We start from the raw sequence: 22,928 nt of genomic DNA on the forward strand, positions 1-22,928 counted from the left end.
TGTGTAGTAGAGTCTGTGAAAAATCCAAGGGTTTATTTCCCACAGGAATCTACAATATATTTAAACTTAATTTTTTTTTTTAATGAGCTCATCCAAAAATAATTTTGGGCAAGGAGTGGTCGGGGTGGGAAACTGACTGTATATTAAAAGACTCCATGATCTGGTGGCCTTAACAAGGGGTGGGTGGGTGGGGCAGCAGCAAATAAATGCTCTTACACTCTATTGCTTGCACTTTCAGGAGAAGAGTAGATAAAACTATTGTCTGGGTGGGTTCAGATCCATTGGGTAAATGTGCTAGTAAATGCTTAACAACTAGCTTTCTGAAGAACGATAGGGGCTGATTTCCAGTGTGTGCTGACTTCTGCAGTATAAATACTTTGACCACAGGAGTACTGAAATACAACAGGGCAAGGAAAGTGATCAACAAGACCAAGTCTCTTCTAGGCAATGGCAGTAGAAGACCACATCACTCCCTAAAGCGGGGGATTTTGTGCTCAGTCGTGTCCGACTCTTTGTAACCCCGACAGGCTCCTCTGTCCCTGGGGATTCTCCAGGAAAGATTACTGGACTGGATTGCCATGCACTCCTCCAGGGGATCTTCCCAACCCAGGGATCAAACCCAGGCCTCCCACGTTGCAGGCAGATTCTTTTACCGTCTGAGCCACCAGAGAAGCCCTCCGAAAAGGGGAATCAGAGGTAAAATACATACAGTGCATTCTTCACAGTGTAGTCCAGTAGCAAACGGCTGACACAAGCATTGGCCTGTATCCACATCACAGGTCAAGGGCGGCAGACTCCCAAGGGGGTGACAGTCGCAGGCTGAAAGCACATCATACATAGTTATTCTCATTTTTACTTCTTCACACTGGTAAACCTTATTAGCTTACACTGAGCAAAACATGGCCACGAGAACCCTGAGCAGCCTGCCCTGCCAAGTCCACTGTCTGCCTGGCCACACCACTACTGTACTTCATTCAGCTTTCCCCAGGAAAGCCAATGTCAGACATTCTCAGAGCCCTCGTGTGGTTTTGCTGCTGCTGCTGCTGCTGCTGCTGCTGCTGGTAAGTGGCTTCAGTCGTGTCCAACTCTGTGCGACCCCATAGACAGCAGCCCACCAGGCTCCGCCGTCCCTGGGATTCTCCAGGCAAGAACACTGGAGTGGGTTGCCATTTCCTTCTCCAATGCATGAAAGTGAAAAGTGAAAGTGAAGTCGCTCAGTCGTGTCCTACTCCTAGTGACCCCATGGACTGCAGCCTACCAGGCTCCTCCGTCCATGGGATTTTCCAGGCAAGAGTACTGGAGTGGGGTGCCATTGCCTTCTCCATCATGTGGTTCTACTGGGTGCCAATTAGGAGGAGACAAGAGGTCATGCATGTTGGGGAGTGGGGCGCAGTTCTAAGTGATGCTGGCTGGATCAAGTGACGAGGGGCAAGGGTTTCTAAGCATCATGGTTATTATAAATGGCTCCCTCTCTGGCAGATGCCATCTATTATAATCCTTTCTCTCCTCTGTTTTAGCGCCTCTTTACTTTTTTTCTTTTTTATTCTTTTTCTTCCACTCATAGATATTGTTGAGTTCTGTTTATGTTGTGAAGGCTAAGAAATTGTGTAACCAGAGAAAGATAGGTGTTTTCCCTGCTGAATCTACTACAGGAAAAGCTAATGTGCTTGGAAACAGCCCAAATGTTCTTCAACTGATGAGTGGATAAATAGTGGTGTATCCAAACAATGGAATATTATTTAGCAATGAAAAGATATCAAGTTGCTACAACATGGATAAACCTTGAAAACATCGTGGTAAGCAAGAAAAGCCAGACACAAAACACCACACATTATATGATTCCCCTTTATGAAATGTCCACAATAGGCAAATCTATAGAAACAGAAGCATCACTGACTCAATGGATATAAATTTGAGCAAACTCTGGGAAATAGTGGAGGACAGAGGAGACTGACATGCTACAGTCCATGGGGTCACAAGGAGTCAGACCCAACTTAGTGACCAAACAACATAGAAACATAAAGTAGATTAGTGCTTGACTAGGGCTGGTGGGATGGGAGGTGGTAGCTAGAGTGCTTCTTTTCTCCTTTATAGTAAAATAGGTATAACATAAACTTTACCATCTTCACCGTTTTAAAGTATATAGTTCAATACTGTTAGGTACACTAACACTGTTGTGCAACCAGTCTCCAGAACTCTTCATCTTGCAAAACCGAAACTCTGTATCATTAAATACCATCTCCCTATTCCTTCTCCCTCCCCCAAGCCCTTGGCAACCACCAGTCTATGTTCTGTTTCTATGGATTTCACTTAACAAAATGCTTTCAAGGTTCATCCATACTGTAGGATGGGTCAGGATTTTCCTTCTTTTTAAGGCAGAATAATATTCCATCAGGCATACATACCACATTTTGTTTATCCATTCATTCATCAATGGATGCCTGGGTTGCTCCTACCTTTTGACTGTTGTGAATAGTACTTCTATTAACATGGGCATGCAAATCATCTTTAAGATGCTGCTTTCAATTTTGAGGGAATATAACCAGAAATAAGAATATGGAGTTTCTTTAAGGTAATGAAAATGTTCTAAAATTGATTGTAGTGACGGTTACACATTCTGAATATTCTATGAATCATTGAATTGTATACTTTAAAAAGTGAATTGTATGGGATGTGAATGTAACTAAATCTTTGACAAAAGAAAAATCAAAACAAAAACCAATGTTTGGCCCATTTCTTGGAGGGCGTAATATTAGTCAGTGAACCAGGGTAAGTGCCTGGAGTACTGAGAGGTATACTGGGAAATTGGCTTAGCTATATAATTAATTACCCTGAAATTAAATTTTACATCAATCCAAAAAGAAGAGCATTTAAAAAATAGAATGATTCATCATGCTGCTTTCTAAACATGCAAATAATCCACAGTTCCTTATATGGGTATAACACAGAGCATGACACTGTGATCAAAGGGAAATAATTAACCCAGACTCTCTGAGGAATCAGCAGCTCTCTGAGACCCCAGGCAGCCTTAAATTTCTGTGATCCTAGAGCCAAGGGGCTCCTCATTTGGCCCTCAAAAACTCTGCAGTTATTTCTATTTTCCCATGACTCCTTCCTTGCTTCTTTTTTCCCCCAATTGAAAATTGCCTAAGAAGTCATCAATCTATGCAAAAATGCATAATGTAATTTAACAAGCTTGTAGAATGGAATCCTGGTGGAGGATTTTTCTTTTTTAATTTAAAGGTTTCATAAAGGCATTAAATTTCTTGGCAGTTATCCTGCGTTTGCTCCAGCAGTGAAAATGTGAGCGCCCCCTGCTGGTTCTTGATGATAAACTCAGCAAACCACCTAAAATAGTTCACTCACTAAAATTTGCGAGAGGTTTTGTATCACTAAAAAAAAAAAAAAAAAAAAAAATTCAGAGAATGGTGGGATTTAAGTCTTTACAATGACCAAATGTTAGCATTGACAGGGGCAGCTCCAAGCCTCAAAATGCACTCAAGGTGATGATCCAGCCGCTGCTGACTTACACTGACAGCCGAGAGGGTCCGTGGTGCTCAGTCCATAACGGTCTGGCTTGCATCTGTCACATTTTGCTCCTTCCACTTTCTCCTTCCACAGGCATCGGCCGGTCATAGACCCCAAGTCAGGATCAGAGTGGCTCACACAAAGCCCACCCGAAATGATCCCATCAGGGTCACACTCACGAGCTGGGGACACAGATGTGCATTATCTTAATTAACTGCAAAATTGTGGGAACCCTGAAATAGAAGCATACTGCTTTACCTTCACTATAACTGTTTTAGCTGTTTAAATACAATAAATATGTTTGAATAATTAAACCAATGAGCAAGGGCTGCTTGGATATGTCTCCCATGTCTCAGAACTAGAAAAATATTGAATAATACATAAATATATTTTTAAAAGAATTTTAAGTGATTCTAAAGGAAGAGGATCAGAGAAAGTCTATTATGAAAGCCAGATGTTAAGAATAGATTGATTAAAAAAAAGCAACAAACTGTAAAATCTATATGGATCACAAACAACCCTGAATAGCCAAAGCAATCTTAAGAAAAGAACGTAGCTGGAGCCACCATGCTTCCTGATTTCAAATTATATTACAAAGCAACAGTAGTCAAAAGAGCATGGTATTGGCATAAAAATAAACACATAACCCAGTGGAACAGAACAGAGAGCCCAGTGACAGACCCACACATGTATGGTCAACTAATTTATGACAAAGGAGTCAAGACTATATGCCAGGGAAATGCCAGTCTCTTCAATAAAAGACATTGGGAAGATTGAACAGCCATGTGCAAAAGAAAAACTGGATTCCTCTCTTACACCATTCACAAAAATTAATCCAAGATGGACTGAAGACTTGAATGTAAGATCTTAAACCAGAAAACTCCTGGAAGAAAACACAGGCAGCAAACTTTCTGATATCAGTCCTGGCAATGATTGTTTGCATTTGAAATCAAAATCAAAGGCAAACAAAAGGAAAAATAAACAAGTGGTACCATATCAAACTTAAAGGCTTCTGCACAGCAAAGGAACCCACCCACAAAATGAAGAGGCAATCTACTGGCAAGCACAAGAAATAACAAGTGTTTTCAAGGATGTGAAGAAAAGGGAACTTTTTTGTACTGTTTTTCAGTTCAGTTCAGTTCAGTCGCTCCTTGTGGCTGACTCTTTGTGACCCCATGAATCTCAGCACGCCAGGCCTCCCTGTCCATCACCATCTCCCGGGGTTCACTCAGACTCATGTCCATCAAGTCAGTGATGCCATCCAGCCATCTCATCCTCTGTCGTCCCCTTCTCCTCCTGCCCCCAATCCCTCCCAGCATCAGAGTCTTTTCCAATGAGTCAACTCCTCGCACGAGTTTGTACTGTTGATGGGAATGTAAATTGGTGCAGCCACTATGGAAAGCAATATCGAGGTTGCCCCCAAATTAAAAATATGAAATACCCAGGAATTCCATTGCTAGGTACTTATCTGAAGAAAACACTAATTTAAAAAGATACATGAACTCTATGTTCATTGCAGCATTCTTTATAGTAGGCAAGACATGGAAGCAACTTAAGCAATCAATAGATAGAATAAAGAAATATACCACATTGTGTATGTTTACATAATGGAATATTAAACAGTCACAAAAGAATGAATTCTTGCCATTTGTGGAAAAATAGGTGGATTTTGAGGGCTTTATGCTTAGTGAAATAAGGTAGACAAAGACAAATACCACATCAACTCACTTACATATAGAATCTCAAAAAAATCCCCAAAGCAAAGTCATAGTTACACAGAATAAATTGGTGGTTTCTAGAGGTGGGGATGAGAGAGATGGGTGAAGGCAGTCAAGAGGCACACATTTCCAGTTACAGAATAAATAAATCTTTACTGCAATGTACAGCATGGTGAACATAGTTAATAGTGTATCCTACATTTGAAAGTTGCTAAGAGAGTAGATTTCAAAAGTCCTCATCACAAGGAAAAAATTGTAACTATGTGTGGTAATGAATGACAACTAGACTTATTGCAGTGATAATTTTGTAATACAAAATTTACCAATTGTTTACCAAATCTCTGAAATACGGTTGTTAAGAAAGTAAATCTGTCCTTCCCATTACAGAAAAATATGTTACAAAGGTAAGAGCTATCATTCTTTTTGGGTCTTCTTGGAAAGGAGCACCTTCAAGAAAAAAAAAAGAGAATAAGAAATGTTCAAACCTTCGTTTCAATTTTGGAAATCTGTTGGTGGGGCAAAAGCTTCATGAAGAGATTCTGGAAAATGAGCTAAACAGTCATATGTAACAAAAGTAACAACCTCCTCCACCTTTTTTTTTTCCAGTAGAAATTCAAACAATTAAAAGAAGAAATGTCATATGAAAAAGGATGCTGATAATATGAGTAATTCCAGTGGGTAAAAGCTAGAAAATGTAGTGCTTAACCGAGTAAGAACAAACAGTTAGGGCTGCCCAATACAGCAGCAGCCTTCTTATCGCTGGAGGTCTGGCTGTGACTTTGGCATAGAGGACGAATACGTTCATTAGTAGACATTCGATGACCAACAAGGTCATCTTGAATCTTTGTGGACCTGTGTTTTCAAGGGATTCCACTTTTAAGGAAAGCAATAAAGATGAAAAAAAATGAATATCTGGATTCTAAGAAACAACTATGTTAAGATTTATACATGTTTGCTTTGGAGTAATAAAACAAAACCCTCAAGTCTAAAGCAATGTTTACCTAACCACCATTTAGGTTAGTGTATTGAGGGGAAAAAATTCAGTCAGTCTGGAATCAATGAAGAAAACTGTTGTCTGACAGAATCTTTTGTTTGATTTTCAGTTGTTTATTACTGGATTGTGACTGGTGATAAAATCTTACTATGGAAAACTAGCATTGACTTCTGTTTAGTTTGGGGAAAAAACCCACAATTTTCTTCTAATTAAAGCCAGTTGCTTCTAGGAAGGAAGGAAGGGACAAACTAGGTTCATTTTAGAAGTAGCCAAAAGGAAAAAACTCATCTTTATTTGGGAGACACTCCAAAGGGTCAGCAACGAGTTCCAGAATATAATTTAATTATACACAGAAATATCCTTTGGGAAAGGGAAATGGGTAAATGGCCAGTAAGTTTGAAATAATCCTGCACTGTGGCCTTTAGAGTAGAAGTCCAATAAAATCTTTTCAGGTCACACAATTAAATTCCAGCAAACATTATTGGTGGAGTCTACCAAATATTTGTTTCCTCTGTATCACATTCAACTGTGTCTTAAATCATAGAAGACTTAAAACTGGTCAACTCTTAGGCCTGGAATCTGATCATGTGAATATTTAGGCTCAAACTAGGACAGCTTAGAGAAAATTTATATGAGAATGCTGGTCAAATACACATCATCTGTGTACACACACTTACAAATACATAAACATGTGCTTAGAGAAGCTAAGAAGTCTCAAAATTGTTTTTTTTTTTTTTTAACAAGGTCCTCATTTGCCTTTCCTCGAGAAATTCCTTATTCACAAAGAATGGTTTTTAAATTTCAAATCAAGGGTACTAATTTTCTTTCCTTCTTTTCCTCCAAAAGCACCATTAAGTTAATACTAAGTGTTCTTTAAAGAGCAAGACTCTGGTTGATTAACTTTATTTGAAATATTTGGTTTAGTTATTTCCAACCTCTTTTCAGATTCCCAGATTATCTGTTTCTAAACACTGTATTTTCCTGATTCCATCTAAGAAATTTCATCTTCATTTACAAATATAGAGCTTTATAAACATTAATAAAAGTTGTGTGTGTTTGCATGTGTGTGTGTGTGTGTATGTGTGAGAGAGAGAAAGATGGGGGCAGAAGGACAAGGAGGGAGAGAGAAGTGGATTATGGATTCTGGTAAAAAAGTAGGGCATTTAGCACATCAATTTAAAGAAATATGTTCTATGAGGACCCAGTTCTTTATATTAAACAGGGCATGTAAGGTAAATTTCTTTTTTTTAAGGTAAACTTTTATGCAATCAGCTACCTACTGAGTAATCTGAGCAAAAAAAATTTCATTTATGCTTATTCCACATCATGATGATTTAAACTTTAAAATCTAGGACATTGTATGTATTGGGGTGGCTGCTGATTTACTTTTGCATAAGACTTCAGTCTATGTATTATGATTATGTAAAGTCTGAAATTGGAGTTTCATAGCAAATCCCTCAGACTTCCCAGGTGGCGCAGTAAAGAATCTGCCTGCCAGTGCTGGAGCCATGGGTTTGATCCCTGGGTCAACAAGATCCCCTAGAGGAGGAAATGGCCACCCACTCCAGTAATCTTGCCTAGAGAATCCCACATACAGAGGAGCAGGGCGGGCTGCAGTCCACAGGGTCGCAGAGTCAGACATGAGTGAGCAAGCACACAGCCTAATATCATTTATCTCAAGTTTGAAAACATGTCAACAGGTATCATCTGTTGATAAAAAGTGTGAAAAGAAGCAAGGTAATGATAATTGCTAAATATATGAGAATTTATCCACAGGAAGGAGGGTAGACAAAGAGGAGAAGTGGGTAGCTAGAATATTCCATTCATAGAGCTGTAGTGTTGTAGTAATGTCCTGAAGGTGAGAGGGCAAGATACTATGTTCTGACAAAGCTAGTAGTGGATATATTATTTATATTATATATATAAAATGTTATTTTCTATTATGTTTATCTGTGCCTAAAATATTATCTTTTAAAAAGTTGAGATTAATAAAATGAAAAACTTTTAAATGTTAAAAGAAGAAAAATGAGAGACTTCCCTGGTGGTCCAGGGGCCGAGACTCATGGGGACAGGGTTCAATCCCTGGTCAAGAAACTAGATCCCACATGCCACAGCTAAGAGTTCACAGGATGCAATTAAGGATCTCACATGCCACCACAACAAAGATTTAAGTTTCCACATACCACAACAAAGACCTGGTGTAGCCATAAAGACAGTTTTTTTTTTTTTAAAGGAAAAATGAAACAAGGTAAATTAGCTTAGCAAAACTGAATCATCTACAGCCAAATGATATCGCCAATCTCCGTACTTAATTACTTCCCTGAGCTGACACTGCAGGTGCCTGTGGCAGCTTCTGAAACTATCGCCCCCTTCTGGTTGAATCCAGACCAGTTTCCTAATTCATCAGTATCAGCCCTGGTAGCTCAGTGGGTTAAGAAACTCTCTGCAGTGTAGGAGACCCAGGTTCAACCCCTGGGTCAGGAAGATTCCCTCGGGAAGGAAATGGCCACCCACTCCAGTATTCTTGCCTGGAAAATCCTATGGACGGAGGAGCCTGGCAGACTACAGTCCATGGGGTTGCAAGAGTAGGACACGACTTAGCGGCTAAACCACCACAGCCATGGCTGCGAGACCACAAGGAGGGACCTAGATCATCTGCCCCAACCTTTCAGAGGGAGAAAAGCTCAGAACCGAAGTGATTTTGCAATTCCCACCACTAAGAGAGCAGTTTGGAGATGCTGCTGAGCCCCGTGGGGACCAGTTCCATCAGCCCCTGCTCAGAGGAGGGGCGAGGACGGGTCGGAGGCTGGGGACTCACGAATGCACGCGTCAGGATCTGAGATGGCCTTACGGGGGTCCCTGTAGAAGAGGCGTCTGCAGCGGTCCCAGTGCTGGCCCTGGGTGTCGTGCTGGCCGTCGTCACACACGCCCCCACTGCGGCCCCCGCGCGCCAGGTGTGCAGTCGTGTTGAAGTGACAGCAAGGCAGAGTGGCCGTTACAGTAACAAGCTGAAACCCCGCAAAGTCATGAGAGATTGCCAAGGCCCCCACGGTGAGCATCCCAGGGATGGTGGCTCCCTGCTCCATCACCCGTTTTCCCCTCCTGCACTTTCTTCAGCCTCCCTACACCAAGTACACAGAGGCTTAAAATAGTTGCTTTCAGAATCTTCTTAGCACTCCAGTTCTGCTCATATACTCTCTATAAAATGTGTTCTCAAAATGTTCACTATTTAGATTTTTAATCAAGCAGAGAAATACTAATCATTTGGGTGATCTAAAAGCCATAGGATGCAATATTTTTTGTTGCTGTTGCTGTTGTTCAATAAAGAATATGTCTAGGGCTTTCCAGGTGGCACAGAGGTAAAGAATCTGCCTGCCAGTGCAGGAGATGTGGGTTTGTCTGGGTCGGGAAGATGCCCTAGAGGGAGAATTGGCAACCCCCTCTGGTATTCTGGCCTGGAGAATCCCAAATACAGAGGAATGTGGTGGGCTACAGTCCATGGGGTGGCAAAGAATCAGATATTAGACACAAAGAATATGTTTACTGACTCAGACTGGTAAATCTGAAGGTTTTACATCACATGTTTGGTAGTATGGTAGTACTGGATTCTCCAGATTAGATGCTAGAGCTGGGTCCAGCCAGCCTCTCCTTCTCTAGGGCAGAACTGCTGGAAGCGGGACTAAATGTCATTTTCCTCCCAACAGGCGCTCGCCCAGATCATCAGAAGGAAAGGCAGTCTGTTTAAAGGGATCTGTGTATCTTTGTGGTAGTATCTATGCTACTTGCCTGGTTGGGTTTTTCCCTGTAAACAGCAGAAGCTTGGGCCACATTTTGCTGGGTCGTGTGCACTGTGACACCCATGGATGGGGATTTTTCATAAGAGCTCATCTAATAACCTCTTTGTTAAATCCTGTTTTTCCCACATTTGGGAAAAGAAACTGAATAACAGCTTTAGAAATGCATCAAAATTCAGAGGTAGAAAACACATGAGTAAACTCCCTCCTATCTTTTTAAGTCTAAATATTTTATTAAAAAACAAAATAGCCTGTCAGACTCCATCCTGGGCCTCATTTCTCATAGCTTATCTGACATATGGGTTTAAGGTCACATTCACTAAGTGTATATTTATTCAGAAAAACAGTGGGGCTCTCTGTACAAATTCCAGTGGTCACCAGATTGCTGGAGTGACACCATCCCCACTGATATTACTCTCCCATGGCTGTGCCCCTCCTATGGAAAGGGCCACACAACATATAATCTAGTTCTTCAAATTAATGTTAAGTTTTGGTGTGAGGGTTGGAGAAGCTGGTATTCTTCTGTGCAGAAGACATGAGAAATATCACGCAGTTGGAGCTGGAAGTCACAAGTTCACCCCCTGCGGTGCCAGAAGCCCAACCGAAACCAGCTAAATATTCTCCAAAAGAAGGGAAAGCAGAGACTGTGTAAGGAGTTTCATATAAGGAAACTCAGTCTATGCTAAGAACTGAGGTCCACCCACCTTGGCAAGCACTGTCCCGGAGGCCCGTAGCTGGCCTCCGAGGAACATCCTGGAAGAAGTCCTTGTACCTCTCACGGTGTGGGCCATCTGTGTTGTGCTGACAGATGCAGCGACCATGAACCTGCACGCATGAGGAACATGAACGGTGTGGACACGGGGCTCACCTTTGAACTGTGAGGACACTGGGGTTCTTTAAATGGAAAATGAAATACCAGCTCAAGGGGGTCTCTCTGGGTCTTAGTTTTCCATGTGTTAGTTACAATATGAACCCTGATTGTCTACTATCACTTGCTTAATTATCTTTTAAACTTTTTAATTTTAAAAACTTTTAAAATTTTAAGATGCTTAAGTGAACATTTACAAGGAATTCATTGTTTTTCTGAATTTTGGTATCAGGGAACACATGGCCTGAACACAGGCCCTTGGCAAACTGAGGGCCAGGATGGAGAATGTGTGTGTGTGTGTGTGAGTGCGTGTCTGTGGGGGATGATTTAGGAACATCAGGGAATTAGAAAACTAAAACCGGAAGAAGGTGTGGGATTCCCTTGATTTTTCACAAAATGCCCTCAGTGCCCACATTCCCAAGGAAAACTTCCATTTCTGGTGAAACATATGAGGTGTCTAAGTGGAAAGAGCTATAGCCTCCGGCTTTGTCCGTTATAACCAATAGTTCAAAACTATTTTTAGTTAGACACACTCCCAAGACTCTGCACAAAATTAAATGCTTCTACTGTATTACTCCTTTAAGATTAGTCCCAGGAGTGGAGAAGATCTGCACTGCTTAGGACAGAGTCATTCATAGAGTGTCACTTGAGGTGACGGCTTTCGACAGCATCAGATGTCACTCAAACACTTTGGCACTCAGCCCAGGCTCTCACATGAACAGACCTTCAATACATTTTTATGAGACAATGTATGTGACATGGTTCCTCCCCATCAAATCTCCATTCCCTAAAAAACCAATAAACAAGAGAGAATAAGATGGACCATCTGGAAATCATAAATGACAAATTCTGCCCATTAGCTCAATGATGGCCCCATGTGGCAGAATTCACAAGAACTTCTGTCCAGAGGACCAAAGGCCCCCAGATGGCCTGATGGGCCAGATTGAATGATATCTGCCTGGCACAAAGAGGGCTCTTGGATTGTTGACCCCCACATACCGAGTCTGACATACATTCAGCACTAAGACAGTGAAGGGAAGATAGGAAAGCCGATCTTGCTCTCAGGTGAGTTTGTAACTCACCATGCCTGGAGGGCTGAAAACATCACTGCGCGTCTTCTGTGTTGAAACACATTCGCTAGCATGGCCATTGCAAAAACAGCTTCCACGAACCACCATCTCATACAGAGCATAGTAGTATTTATCAAGGGAATCATTTTGCCTTCTTCCAAACAAAGTATCCCCAAGAGTATGGAGACTGGTAAAGTTTATCCTCAGGTTTGTTAATGTCACAAGGTCTAGAGAAAGGAAGATAATGAAATTAATAAATCAAAGTGCATTAGGTTGGATGGGTTCAAAGCACCCTCCTTGACTGATACTCCCTTACCATCCTATAGACATGCAATGACAAGGAATCCCCCTCACATGAAGTTTTACAAAAGAAGTTGGTGTGAAAAATGTAAAGCAATTCATACCCTGGATATAAGGGCTGTAAGGGTTTTCTATTTCAAAGCTGGGATCCAACACCTTTAAAACAACCTGTAAAACAAAGGTAGGTAAATTTAGAGTGCTTTACCCCCCAAAACGTAAGTGTTCAATATACTCTTTTTTTTTTATTAAGATTACAATACATTCTTTTTTATTTTTTAAAGCATGATTTTAATTTTATTTATTTATTTATTTTGTTGTTGTTGTTGTTTTAAATTTTTATTTTTACTTTACAATACTGTATTGGTTTTGCCATACATTGACATGAATCCGCCACGGGTGTACATGAGTTCCCAAACATGAACCCCCCTCCCACCTCCCACCCCATATCATCTCTCTGGATCATCCCCGTGCACCAGCCCCAAGCATCCTGTATCCTGCATCGAACATAGACTGGCGATTCATTTCTTACATGATAGTATACATGTTTCAATGCCATTCTCCCAATCAACATACTCTTAAAGAAGATATCCTGACCTTACAAGAAGGCTGAGCCACTATTTCCCACCTGGTGTAGAATGTAGATTATCATTTGGGTTATCATTTGAATAAAAGCACCAAGAATGAAAATGAAGGAAGGCTGTTAAACAGTCATTCTGCCTCTTTATGCAAAAGTGGTCCATGGAGACAGAAGTGCTGATACCACTGGTGGAAAGGACTCCTACGCTTGCTTGGGGTGGAGTGATGGGTTCATGATTCAGCAAGCCCTCATCAAAGTGGATCTGGCCCTGGGGGATTCTGGAGCTGCCTTCTGTCACCATTCTTACTACTCTACCTGATAAGGTAATACCTCCCAAGCCAACTCCTATCCCCTGACTTTCTGCCCATCACCAGCTTTGCTCTCAGGAAGTTCTGGGCAGATCCCACCCAGGTGGGGGGCTTGCAGAGCATGGAGGGCTGCCATTAGCCTTTATGGTTCCTTTGAAAGAACTAGAAAAAGATATTCCTACCTCTGGCATCCTGGCCACAGTGTCCACCTTGCATTTTAGGCCTTGTTTACCTTCAGCAGGGGCACTCTTGTACAGGATCATTTCTTGTAAGGTATTTGTAATTTATGTGAATATGAGCTGAATTCAGGACTCATTTCAATTTAGACACTGCCATTCCTAAACAAGCAGCAGCTCATGTTCTGTTTCAGTTCAGTTCAGTTCAGTTCAGTTCAGTTGCTCAGTCATGTCCGATTCTTTGCGACCCCATGAATCTCAGCACGCCAGGCCTCCCTGTTCATCACCAACTCCCGGAGTTCACTCAGATTCATGTCCATCGAGTCCGTGATGCCATCCAACCATCTCATCCTCGGTCGTCCCTTTCTCCTACTGCCCCCAATTCCTCCCAGCATCAGAGTCTTTTCCAATGAGTCAACTCTTCGCATGAAGTGGCCAAAGTACTGGAGTTTCAGCTTTAGCATCATTCCCTCCAAAGAAATCCCAGGGCTGATCTCCTTCAGAATGGACTGGTTGGATCTCCTTGCAGTCCAGGGGACTCTCAAGAGTTCAAAAGCATCAACTCTTCAGCGCTCAGCCTTCTTCACAGTCCAACTCTCACATCCATACATGACCACAAGAAAAACCATAGCCTTGACTAGACGGACCTTAGTCGGCAAAGTAATGTCTCTGCTTTTGAATATGCTATCTAGGTTGGTCATAACTTTTCTTCCAAGGAGTAAGCATCTAAAAATTTCATGGCTGCAGTCACTACCTAAATTGTTTTCATCTCGATTAACCACAGTAACAACAACAAAAAGATTTCATTTCCAGGAAAGAAATCAAAGAAAGGAAATTCTACCTCACCACCAGTGGTGGGTTCAATATCCGAATATTCGGAGTCACAAACAAGGTCTCCCACTCCCTGGGCCTGGCCAGATGTGATGTTAGGGAAGGAAGTAGCACAATCTTTGGCAAAATATTTGAACACTCTCCAGGTGTGTCCATAGTCTGTGGGGCGTTCAACTAACATTGCAGCAGGCCGAAAAGTCTAGAAGAAAAATCAGTTAAACTTGTCATGCTTCGCAAAAGTAGAATTTATAACCCATTCCAGATTGATAATATTTTTGAATTCCATTTTTAATGGAATTTGTATCTTTTCAAATCTGTTCTAAGGAATTCTCTGGTGGTTCCACTGCAGAGGGCACAGGTTGGATCCCTGGTCAGGCCACTAAGATCTTCACATGCCATGCAGCAAGGCCAAGAAAAAAAAAAACAAAAAACCTATTCTATCATGAACACACCAAAATCTCTTTCTATTAAGTGGGCAACTATTTATGAGCACATGCTTTGTTCCAGAATCAAATTTCATTTTTTAATTGTTTCTGCATAAATTAATTGAAGAAAAATGGCATGTACTTTTTAAAAAAAAGCCAATGCAGTCGACGTTTTTATAGCAATCTGCATGTGGTTTTCTTCGCTCAGAATACTTTTCCTCTGGCAAACTCTTATACATCCTTCAAAATCCACCATGAAGTTTCCCCTGTTTCCCCAGAGTTGACCTAGCCATGTCAAATAACCCCCCAGCGTTCTAATCGTACACCTATTTCTGTACTGGCCACTCTGCATTGTAATTTCAAAATTATATATCTGTTTGTACCTATGACTAGACTGTGAGTTCATTGAAATCAAAGACTGCTTCTTAAATTTTTAAAACTTCTAATTTTATGTTCATCTTTTATGACTAAAACCTAGCACCAGGCCTGACAAAATTAGAGTTCTGATGAATCATTAAAGAATGACGATAGCACAGATTTTCTCTGGCATCTAACTCAGTAAAGAACCTTCAGATTTTCTTCCTCTTTTGATCACAATTTTTTTTCCCTTAAATAATTTCCAGTGCTTCTCCTTTTACCCTCCAAATTATCTTTCTAGTTCTTACCATCTCTAGCACCCCAGAGCTTGGAGGTTTTCTTTTTCCTGTATCTTCCAAGATTCTCTCTCTTTTCTTTTTTGTTAATCGTGTAAGTTATTGTTTAATGAGCACTGGTGTTTTTTGTTTTTCATTCAAGAGCAAGAAGCCCAGATAACAAAGCTCCAGTCTGGATTTGAACAGCTTTTTGTTCTCTGCAGGGGAGCAAGGAAGTGAAATCTAAGGTATGCCAAGCATTTGGTAAGTAGATAAGGGGGCAGCACTCTACACATCTGTACCTTAAAGGTCAGAATAAGGTGACTGAGCTGAAATAAGGCCTCTAGGTCCAGTCTGATGCTGACATGATCAAGACCTAAAGAAAAATCCAGAGAGAAGAAAATCAGTGATTTTGAGAGACAACAATTTACCTTGCTAATTCCTCAATTGTCTGTAATGAAACCCTTTGGAATCTTATGGCTGGTGATTAACACTCTTGGATAAGATCTGTGTGAGGGTAATATCAGTTTTCCCCTGATTGTGCCCACATTTATATTTTAGTGACAACACGCACAGCCACAGTGTGGCAGTATGGCATACCACCAGGGGAGTTCCTGGATGGTCCCTGTAGGTAAAAAGAGAGGGCTGTGTTCACCTGAAATCTGGACTTCATATAAGCTAGTAGCCAGCACCTGGCAAACACCCACCCCCTCTCCTTCCAACAGCTACCAGGAAGCACGTGACCTAGTTGTATTGTCACTCAGCAGAAAACACATCTTGGATTTTTCTCCTGGGACTGAGGGTCAGTGGGCGCCTCTGTGGTGACCAATCATGTTCCTGTCCAATGGATGACACTGAAAAAGCCTCATAGTATGCTTGCCCTAAATCATCTTATATACTGATGATGATGATTTCCTTACTCCCTTCTCATGGTCTAGAGTCCCCTACAGGAAATACATTTAGGTATCCAAAGACAATAGAGGGACTATAGCCCGAACATCCTGGCCAGGACTTTGCACTGAGACAGCTTGGTGCCATCCAGGTATAGCACGGATGTGAAGTATCAGCTCCAATCCTGACATGATGGAAGCTACTCTCTAGAGCGGAACTGTCCAATGGATGTATGAGTCCCATGGGTCATTTAAAATTTTCTAGCAGGCACATTTTAAAAACTAAAAAGAGACAGGAGAAATTATTTATATTTATTATATATGTATAGTCAATATATCTATAAAATATATTTATCTATATATTATAAATAATATGACATATTATAAATAATACACACTACAGATAATAAATAAATATTATAGATAATATGTGAACCGTGGACTTTTGGATGTTCAAGCTGGTTTTAGAAAAGGGAGAGGAATCAGAGATCAAATTGCCAACATCTGCTAGATCATCGAAAAAGCAAGAGAGTTCCAGAAAAACATCTATTTCTGCTTTATTGACTATGCCAAAGCCTTTGACTGTGTGGATCACAACAAACTGGAAAATTCTGAAAGAGATGGGAATACCAGACCAGCTGACCTGCCTCTTGAGAAACCTATATGCAGGTCAGGAAGCAACAGTTAGAACTGGACATGGAACAACAGACTGGTTCCAAATAGGAAAAGGAGTACGTCAAGGCTGTATTTTGTCACTCTGCTTATTTAACTTATATGCAGAGTACATCATGAGAAACGCTGGGCTGGAAGAAGCACAAGCTGGAATCAAGATTGCCGGGAGAAATATCAATAACCTCAGATATGCAGATGACACCACCCTTATGGCAGAAAGTGAAGAGGAACTAAAGAGCCTCTTGATGAAAGTGAAAGAGGAGAATGAAAAAGTTGGCTTAAAGCTCAACATTCAGAAAACGAAGATCATGGCATCTGGTCCCATCACTTCATGGGAAATAGATGGGGAAACAGTGTCAGACTTTATCTTTTTGGGCTCCAAAATCATTGTAGATGGTGACTGCAGACATGAAATTAAAAGATGCTTACTCCTTGGAAGGAAAGTTATGACCAACCTAGATAGCAAATTCAAAAGCAGAGACATTACTTTGCCGACAAAGGTCCATCTAGTCAAGGCTATGGTTTTTCCAGTGGTCATGTATGGATGTGAGAGTTGGACTGTGAAGAAAGCTGAGCACCACAGAATTGATGCTTTTGAACTGTGGTGTTGGAGAAGACTCTTGAGAGTCTCTTGGACTGCAAGGAGATCCAACCAGTCCATTCTGAAGGAGATCAGTCTTGGGTGAGTTCATTGGAAGGACTGATGCTAAAGCTGAAACTCCAATACTATGGCCACCTCATGCAAAGAGTTGACTCATTGGAAAAGACCCTGATGCTGGGAGGGACTGGGGGCAGGAGGAGAAGGGGACGACTGAGGATGAGATGGCTGGATGGCATCACCGACTCAATGGACGTGAGTCTGAGTGAACTCCGGGAGATGGTGATGGACAGGGAGGCCTGGTGTGCTGAGATTCATGCGGTCACAAAGAGTTGGACACGACTGAGCGACTGAACTGAACTGATAGATAATAGATTGTGTGCTGTGCTCAGTCATGTCAAACTCTTTGCGACCCCACAGACTATAGCCTGCTAGGTTTCTCTGTCCATGGGATTCTCCAGGCAAAAATGCTGGAGTGGGTTGCCATTTCCTCCTCCAGAGGATCTTCTCAACTCAAAGATCAAATCCACATCTCTTGCATATCCTGCATTCACAGGTGGATTCTTTAACACTGTACCACCTAGGAAACCCTAGATAGACAATACATTATCTGTAATTTATTTATATATTTAAATCATATGTATGATATAATACATTGCCTAAATATATTATATTATATATAAATATATACTATGCCTAATCCAATATATCAAAAATAGTCTCATTTCAACATGTAATCAATGTTTTAAAAATTAGGAATGCTTTATTATACATATTTCTTTCCCCAAACTAAGTCTTAGAAACCTAGGATGTTTTTACACACATATCACATCTTGGTTTGGATTCAGTTCAGTTCAGTCGCTCAGTCATGTCCGACTCTTTGCGACCCCATGGACTGCAGGGCGCCAGACCTCCCTGTCCATCACCAACTCCTGGAGCTTACTTAAACTCATGTCCATTGAGTCGGTGATGCCATCCAACCATCTCATCCTCTGTCGTCCCCTTCTCCTCCTGCCTTCAATCCCTCCCAGCATCAGGGTCTTTTCCAGTGAGTCAGTTCTTTGCATCAGGTGGCCAAAGTGTTGGAGCTTCAGCTTCAGCATCAGTCCTTCCAATGAATATTCAGGGCTGATTTCCTTTAGGATGGACTGGTTGGATCTCCTTGCAGTCCAAGGGACTCTCAAGAGTCTTCTCCAGCATCACAGTTCGAAAGCATCAGTTCTTTGGTGTTTAGCTTTCTTTATAGTCCAACTCTCACATCCATACATGACTACTGAAAAAAACATAGCTTTGCTTCCAAGAAGCAAGCATCTTTTAATTTCATGGCTGCAGTCACCATCTGCAGTGATTTTGGAGCCCCCCAAAATAGTCTCTCACTGTTTCCATTGTTTCCCCATCTATTTGCCATGAAGTGAAAGAACCAGATGCCATGATCTTAATATTCTGAATGTTGAGTTTTAAGCCAACTTTTCTCTCTCCTCTTTCACTTTATCAAGAGGCTCTTTAGTTCTTCTTTGCTTTCTTCCATAAGGGTGGTGTCATCTGCATATATGAGGTTATTGTTATTTCTCTCGGCAATCTTGATTCCAGCTGTGCTTCATGCAGCCCGGCATTTAGCATGATGTACTCTGCATATGGGCTTCCCTCATAGCTCAGTTAGTAAAGAATCCTCCTGCAATGCCGGAGACCCCGGTTCAATACCTGTGTTGGGAAGGTCTGCTGGAGAAGGGAAAGGCTAACCATTCCAGTATTCTGGCCTGGAGAATTCCATGGACTGTATAGTCCACGGGGTTGCAAAGAGTTGGACATGACTGAGTGACTTTCAGTTTCACTCTGCATATAAATTAAATAAGCAGGGTGACAATATACAGCCTTGACATACTCCTTTCCCTATTTGGAACCAGTCTGTTGTTCCATGTCTGGTTCTAGCTGTTGCTTCTTGACCTGCATATAGATTTCTCAGGAAGCAGGTCAGGTGGTCTGGTATTCATCTCTTGAAGAATTTTCCAGTCTGTTTTGATCCACATAGTCAAAGGTTTTGGCATGGTCAATAAAGCAGATGTTTTTCTGGAACTCTCTTGCTTTTTTGATGATCCAATGCATGTTGGCAATTTGATCTCTGGTTCCTCTGTCTTTCCTAAATCCAGCTTGAACATCTGGAAGTTCTAAGTTCATGTACTGTGGAAGCCAAGCTTGGAGAATTTTGAGTATTACATTGCTAGCATGTAAGATGAGTGCAATTGTGCACTAGTATGAACATTCTTTGGCACTGACTTTCTTTGGGATTGGAATGAAAAGTGACCTTTTCCAGTCTTGTGGCCACTGCTGAATTTTCCAATTTTGCTGGCATATTGAGTGCAGCACTTTCACAGCATCATCTTTTAGGATTTCAAGTAGCTCAACTGGGATTCCGTTACCTCTGCTAGCTCTGTTCATAGTGATGCTTCCTAAAGGCCCACTTGACTTCACATTCCAGGATGTCTAACTCTAGGTGAGTGATCACACCATCGTGGTTATCTGGATCATGAAAATCTTTTTTGTATAGTTCTGTGTATTCTTGCCACCTCTTCTTAATATCTTCTGCTTCTGTTAGGTGGATTAGCCATGTTTTATGTGCTCAGTAGCCATGTGTGGAGCCACAATATTGGAAAGTCTAGCTCCAGAGAACAATGACCTCACTGTGGTGAATTGGGATATAGCTTAGTGTGCTAGGGTGAATGGCTTGGGGAAGGGTTTGTTGCTGAGAGGGCAGGCACATTCCAGGCTCTGTGTCAAAGGCTCCCAGCTCTTTCTGGAAAGGAGATCACCTGTTCCCTCTTGTTCTCAACCACTCACTCAGTTGAGAACACATCTCCTGTGCAGTCAGCTTTGACAGGGCATTTCCTCTTAAGGAGACATGAATGAATGCTGGGCATCTGGATCAAAGCAGCTGTGAAGCAAAAATGGTCCCATTCATCAGTGTGGTAAAGACCACCAACATTGACTAAGGAGAGTCCAACAAGAGACCAATCATTAGGATCCAAATTGAACTAGCATTTAATAGATACCAATCATGTCTGTGTCCAGTGGATGACATAGAAAAATAGCCTTATACTATGCTCACCCTGAATGACCTTACCTATTATGATTTTCCCCACACTCCCCTCTTATGGCCTGGGATCCCTTTAGGGAAATATGTTTAGAGTCCGAACAGAATGGAGGAATTGTAGTCCAAGGTGAGAGATGCAGGGATGTGGCAAATGGGATCCTTCTCTGGAGGGATAAGAGCTCCAGCCCAGTGTTGAAGAGGGTCCATCATGAATGAATGAGCTCCCTTAAACACATAAAGCTGGGGTGGCAAATAGGAAATCCTTGCTCAGGTCCAAATTCACAGTGGCATCTAGGAAATAGGACCAGTATGAGGTTCAGGATCACAATGTCATGAACAGGGAAGGGCAAAAACCAGGAAGGAAAGAATTGAAGTCAGTATCCCACTCCAGTACTCTTGCCTGGAAAATCCCTTGGACTGAGGAGCCTGGTGGGCTGCAGCCCATGAGGTCACTGAGAGTCGGACACTGAGCGACTTCACTTTGACTTTTCACTTTCATGCATTGGAGAAGGAAATGGCAGCCCACTCCAGTGTTCTTGCCTGGAGAATCCCAGGGACGGGGCAGCCTGGTGGGCTGTCGTCTATGGGGTCGCACAGAGTTGGACAGGACTGAAGCGACTTAGCAGCAGCAGCCAACTACCCTTTCAATTAAATTTTTACATTAAAAATTTTGATTTGCAGAAAGAAATATCCTTTCTCTTTCTGCCTTCATATGTTGAAGGAAAAGGCACATGGTATTAACTCTCAGACTCCCCCTAGCATTATTGTTTCTGTTTACATCAGTGTGTTTTTCATTAGGCTTAATTTACCAATACCTCATAAACTACTCCCAACCTCCTTTTTATTTTCTCAAAGAACAAGAGCATACAGAACTGTTCCCCACATGAAAAAAGTAAAACATTCTCAGGTATGTGCTTAAAAAATACTTCTGTTTCTCAAGAGGAAGATATTCTTTCTTAAAATGAAAATTGAATTTTGCTTTTATACAGGGTTTTACATTCTCAGTGCAGAAATCATACGGAGAGAAAGATACCTTACAAAAATGTGAAGAAATAAAAGATTGGACAGAAACTCGGTCGTACCATTTTCAGATTGCCACCACTTCTTTTCTCTCTCTGGCTCAAAACTTGTGATTACGTTCTCGATGATGTGGCTGTTGGGTTGGGTGTGTGGGTCATATGGAAATCTGGAACCACAGATGAAGCATTTTTGTTCCCCCTGGAAAACACATCATTAAAATTAAAAATAAATAGTCGTCATTACTTATTGTTGATCTGAATTTAAAAACAAGCTGGATGTGCCATATTTGTCATTCAATCTAGCTAAAAATAAAAAGCAGAGGAAATTACAAGACATAAATTTTTCCATCAGTAGGTGCTTGACTACCAAAACAAACAAAATTAAGACTTGACTTAGAAATTTTATAAATGTAAACATTTGGGACAAAATTGCAAATTTGTAGAACTAATAATTTTTTTCTTGTACAAGGAGCAGAGTGTTTAGAGTTTGTTTTAAACTATAGAAAAATAACTAGGATATACTCTTGAGTTGGAATGACTTCCTTTAGTTTAAAAAAAAAATTAGTAAGAAATTAATGAAACAGTTGGCCATTAGTTTATCTGCAACCATCATCCTTTCTCTCTCAGATATTATTTTTGGCATAAAAGCTTCCAGAGCCAAAACCTTTACTATGCACATGTGGATTTTGTAAGAATTTCATTAAACTCATTACAGAGAGACCCAACCTCTTGTCTTGCCGACTAGAAGGTTTTTGTGAATTGGAACTAATTTTGCTTGGGATGGATTTTCAAAGGTTTTAACAGTCAAGAGTGGCCTTTGAGTTTGCATATACTTGTAGATGTACTTACTTATAACTCCTGAGGAACTCTCCAAAATTTCCAAAGGCCTGTCAATGGCCTGCACAGTTGTTCTGGCTAATATTTGTGGGACTCTGGAGGAGCATTTTTGCAAAGCTTCCAGGAAGCAGGAGTGATTTCTTACAATCCTCCATATTGGAAATTGCCCAACAACAGCAAATATGCTGGTAGGTATTCAGCAAACGTTGGATTTTATGCTTGATCATGGCTTACAAGGGCCTAGGTAACCTGACCAGTTCCACCTTTTTCGTTAAACAAATGCATGATGATTTTAATGACTATTTCAGCTACAGATTGTCAAAGTAAACCAGACTTTCAAGAGAGTGTTATAATCTTCTTATAATCACTGGCCATCATAAGCCTTTACACTTGAAGAAAACCAAAATGCCCTTTAGAAATTAAGGACCAGTACAAGTTAGATCAGTTCTGCATATGGGGAGATTTGCCCCAGATCTGTCCTAATAGAGCAACAGGAGTCCAGTGATTCCACCAAAAGTTGCCAAGACTTGAAAATATTTCCAATACTATGGAAAATATTGGGGAAAATGTTTAACTTCAGGCCATTTATTTTTTTCTGTAAAC

The 22,928-nt window shown here is 41.2% G+C and overlaps 1 protein-coding gene across 1 annotated transcript in view; it reads right to left on the minus strand.

Annotated features, from left to right (window-relative positions):
- LAMB4 (laminin subunit beta 4) overlaps window positions 1-22,928 on the minus strand; it is a 117,510-nt gene that overhangs the window by 85,838 nt on the left and 8,744 nt on the right. Inside the window, 10 exon segments of the mRNA XM_052638388.1 lie at window positions 710-819; window positions 3,531-3,710; window positions 9,059-9,218; window positions 9,220-9,248; window positions 10,739-10,859; window positions 11,985-12,199; window positions 12,377-12,440; window positions 14,175-14,363; window positions 15,524-15,597; window positions 21,552-21,687. Of these exon segments, the coding sequence (XP_052494348.1) occupies window positions 710-819; window positions 3,531-3,710; window positions 9,059-9,218; window positions 9,220-9,248; window positions 10,739-10,859; window positions 11,985-12,199; window positions 12,377-12,440; window positions 14,175-14,363; window positions 15,524-15,597; window positions 21,552-21,687 (1,278 nt within the window).

This window comes from Budorcas taxicolor, chromosome 4 (assembly GCF_023091745.1).
Source record: "Budorcas taxicolor isolate Tak-1 chromosome 4, Takin1.1, whole genome shotgun sequence".
Taxonomy (NCBI): Eukaryota; Metazoa; Chordata; class Mammalia; order Artiodactyla; family Bovidae; genus Budorcas; species Budorcas taxicolor.